This window comes from Trichechus manatus, unplaced genomic scaffold (assembly GCF_000243295.1).
Source record: "Trichechus manatus latirostris isolate Lorelei unplaced genomic scaffold, TriManLat1.0 scaffold00004, whole genome shotgun sequence".
Taxonomy (NCBI): Eukaryota; Metazoa; Chordata; class Mammalia; order Sirenia; family Trichechidae; genus Trichechus; species Trichechus manatus.
The window spans coordinates 34,176,281-34,178,528 of record NW_004443940.1 but is presented as its reverse complement, the minus strand read 5'-3'; the positions used below and the strand labels follow the sequence as shown (position 1 = coordinate 34,178,528).

General features: G+C 45.0%; 1 protein-coding gene across 1 annotated transcript in view; it reads right to left on the bottom strand.

The window, feature by feature from the left end:
- Positions 1-135: 135 nt before the first annotated feature.
- The window catches only part of ANKRD39 (ankyrin repeat domain 39), a 19,797-nt gene continuing 17,684 nt past the window's right edge, over positions 136-2,248 (bottom strand). Inside the window, exon 4 of the mRNA XM_004369337.2 lies at positions 136-453. Coding sequence (XP_004369394.1) covers positions 310-453 — 144 coding nt within the window. The 3' untranslated portion in view covers positions 136-309. The remainder of the gene's footprint in view (positions 454-2,248) is intronic.

Here is a 2,248-nt window from a genome sequence, read left to right as displayed (position 1 = left end):
CCTGAAGTACAACAAAAAAATAAAATAAAATGATAGGAAAAAATAAATTAAAAAAAAAAAGAATATAACTTTATTTTCTTCCAAATGGACAGACGTTTCCACGTGAGCCAGTCTGGAATACGATTATCTGCCAGGCTTAATCACTTGCAGCCCCACCAAATCTACTCCCTTGCTTCCACAGTGGCCAGCCACAGGGCTTTTCCTGGGTCTTCCTGCAGTGCCCGTCTGCAGCGTGGATGCTGACCAGGATAAGACTTGGAGACTCAGCCTGCATACCCCTGAAAGGCGGCCTGAGACAGGAGATGGTGTTCAGCTGGCAAGCAGGTCCTGAGGGTCACTGTTGCGGGGAAGCAGGTCACATGCCAGCCGTGCCTTCTGGTCCCGGACAGCCTTCAGGGCTGGGCTGTGTTGCAACAGAAGGGAGCAAATGTCCATGTGACCCTTTTCAGCAGCCTATGGAGAGAGAGGCCTGAATCAAAAGCCATACCACCAGTAAGCTGTGCTCCTTCTTGCTCCACTCCTGGGGACCTGTTGCTCCTAAAGAGGCCTAGTGGAAATGGAGACACTGGCTGTTTGTGTATATCCCTTCCCCACCCGCAGTTCCTACCCAATTCCAACACCTTGCATACAGATTGGTGGGGCACCCCGGTGCCATTCTGGCAGTTAGCCTGAGTTTTCCTTCTTGTGTCCTTTGCCCAGTGGCCATCCTTGTCTCAGCCAGGCCTGCACATTAGAGACCAATACACACCCACTACCCCTACTGAGCGTTTTGATCAAGAATCTGTATAGGAGAATCCTGATCAAAAGGGGTAAAACGTAAAACAGAACTTCAGATTCTCACAGAATCCAGATTTTCTGGAGCCATGGCGACTGGATGAACCCCTAAAACTACTGCCCTGAGATAATCTTTAAACATTAAACCAAAAATATCCCCCAAAGTCTTCCTAAAACCAAACAACAGTTTAGCTTAGCTAGTAAAGAATGTCTGCTGTGAGCACTGTGCTCTTTTATGATCTATATGGGATCAAACTGACAACAGTAGCTCAAAAGATGAGATAGGAAACTTGGAGGGTAGTGAGTTTGTTGACGAGGGAGGAACAACTCAGAAAAGGAGGGTGAGAATGGTTGTACAACTTGAATGTAATCCATGTCAGTGAATTGTACATGCAGAAATTATTGAATTGGTGTATGTTCTGCTGCGTATATTCTCAACAACAAAAAATAAATTATTTAAAATATATACATTATAAAATTGCTCTCTAAAACACCTGTTTCTATTTGAAACACCCAATTTATGAGAGTTTTAACTGCATAATTACCTTTGCAAGGTATACAAAGTATTATTTTTAAAATCTCTCTGCCAACTGAAAAAGCAGAAATCTTTCAATGTGTTTTTTTTTTTTAAATATTAAAGAGACGGAATACACCGCAAACATCCGCTCACTAAAACAAACATATACAGAACCACAGACATGCAAGCTTCTTTCACAAACATTCCCAGATCATCTACAAGGTGCGGGGCACGGGGGACACAGACTCATCAGACACGGCCCTGCCCCGTGGGTTTCTCCTCTTCTCCCTTACGGTGGATGATCCTAATCTCATGTCAATTTTTAACCTACCCTCGCCAAAAAGTAAGACTTAAGTGATTTACACATCATCTTATTTAACGGTCACAATAACCCTCAGAGGTAGGAACTATCATTATTTGCATTTTAGAGATGAACAAGCTGAGGTTTAGGAAACCCAGAAGCTTGCCAAGGTCGCAGAGCTAGTGTGGCAGCCAGAGGATTCGAAGCCAGGTCCATCTGACCTCCAAGTCTGAACTCTTGGTCGCCTGCTGTACCGCCATATCCCTGGTCCTCCCGACAGACAAAGCTGGTGGATTGCAAAGGCTTCTGAGAGGTAACAAAAGCATGTTATAACCGGCTCCACCTTTTACAAGTAGCAGATCTTTACTTAGCAGGTCCTCCTGATGAGTACAGACCGGAGGCTCTCAACTCTGTTAGTGGTTTGTGAGAAGTGAGGTGCATTCCAAATAACTTTTTTACAAAAAAATAAAGTACCAACATTCGCAAATAGTTGATTAAAAAAAGGAAGAACAATTCATATCCCTCACTGATGTGCATTCTAAGGCACCGCAGAGCGAGAGAAAAAGGGACAGAGATGCAACTAGAGTGCTGCAAACTGTGAGTAACCCCTGCCGGGTCGCCCACGGGCCGCGCCCCGCCGGGTCCGCCCACGCCAC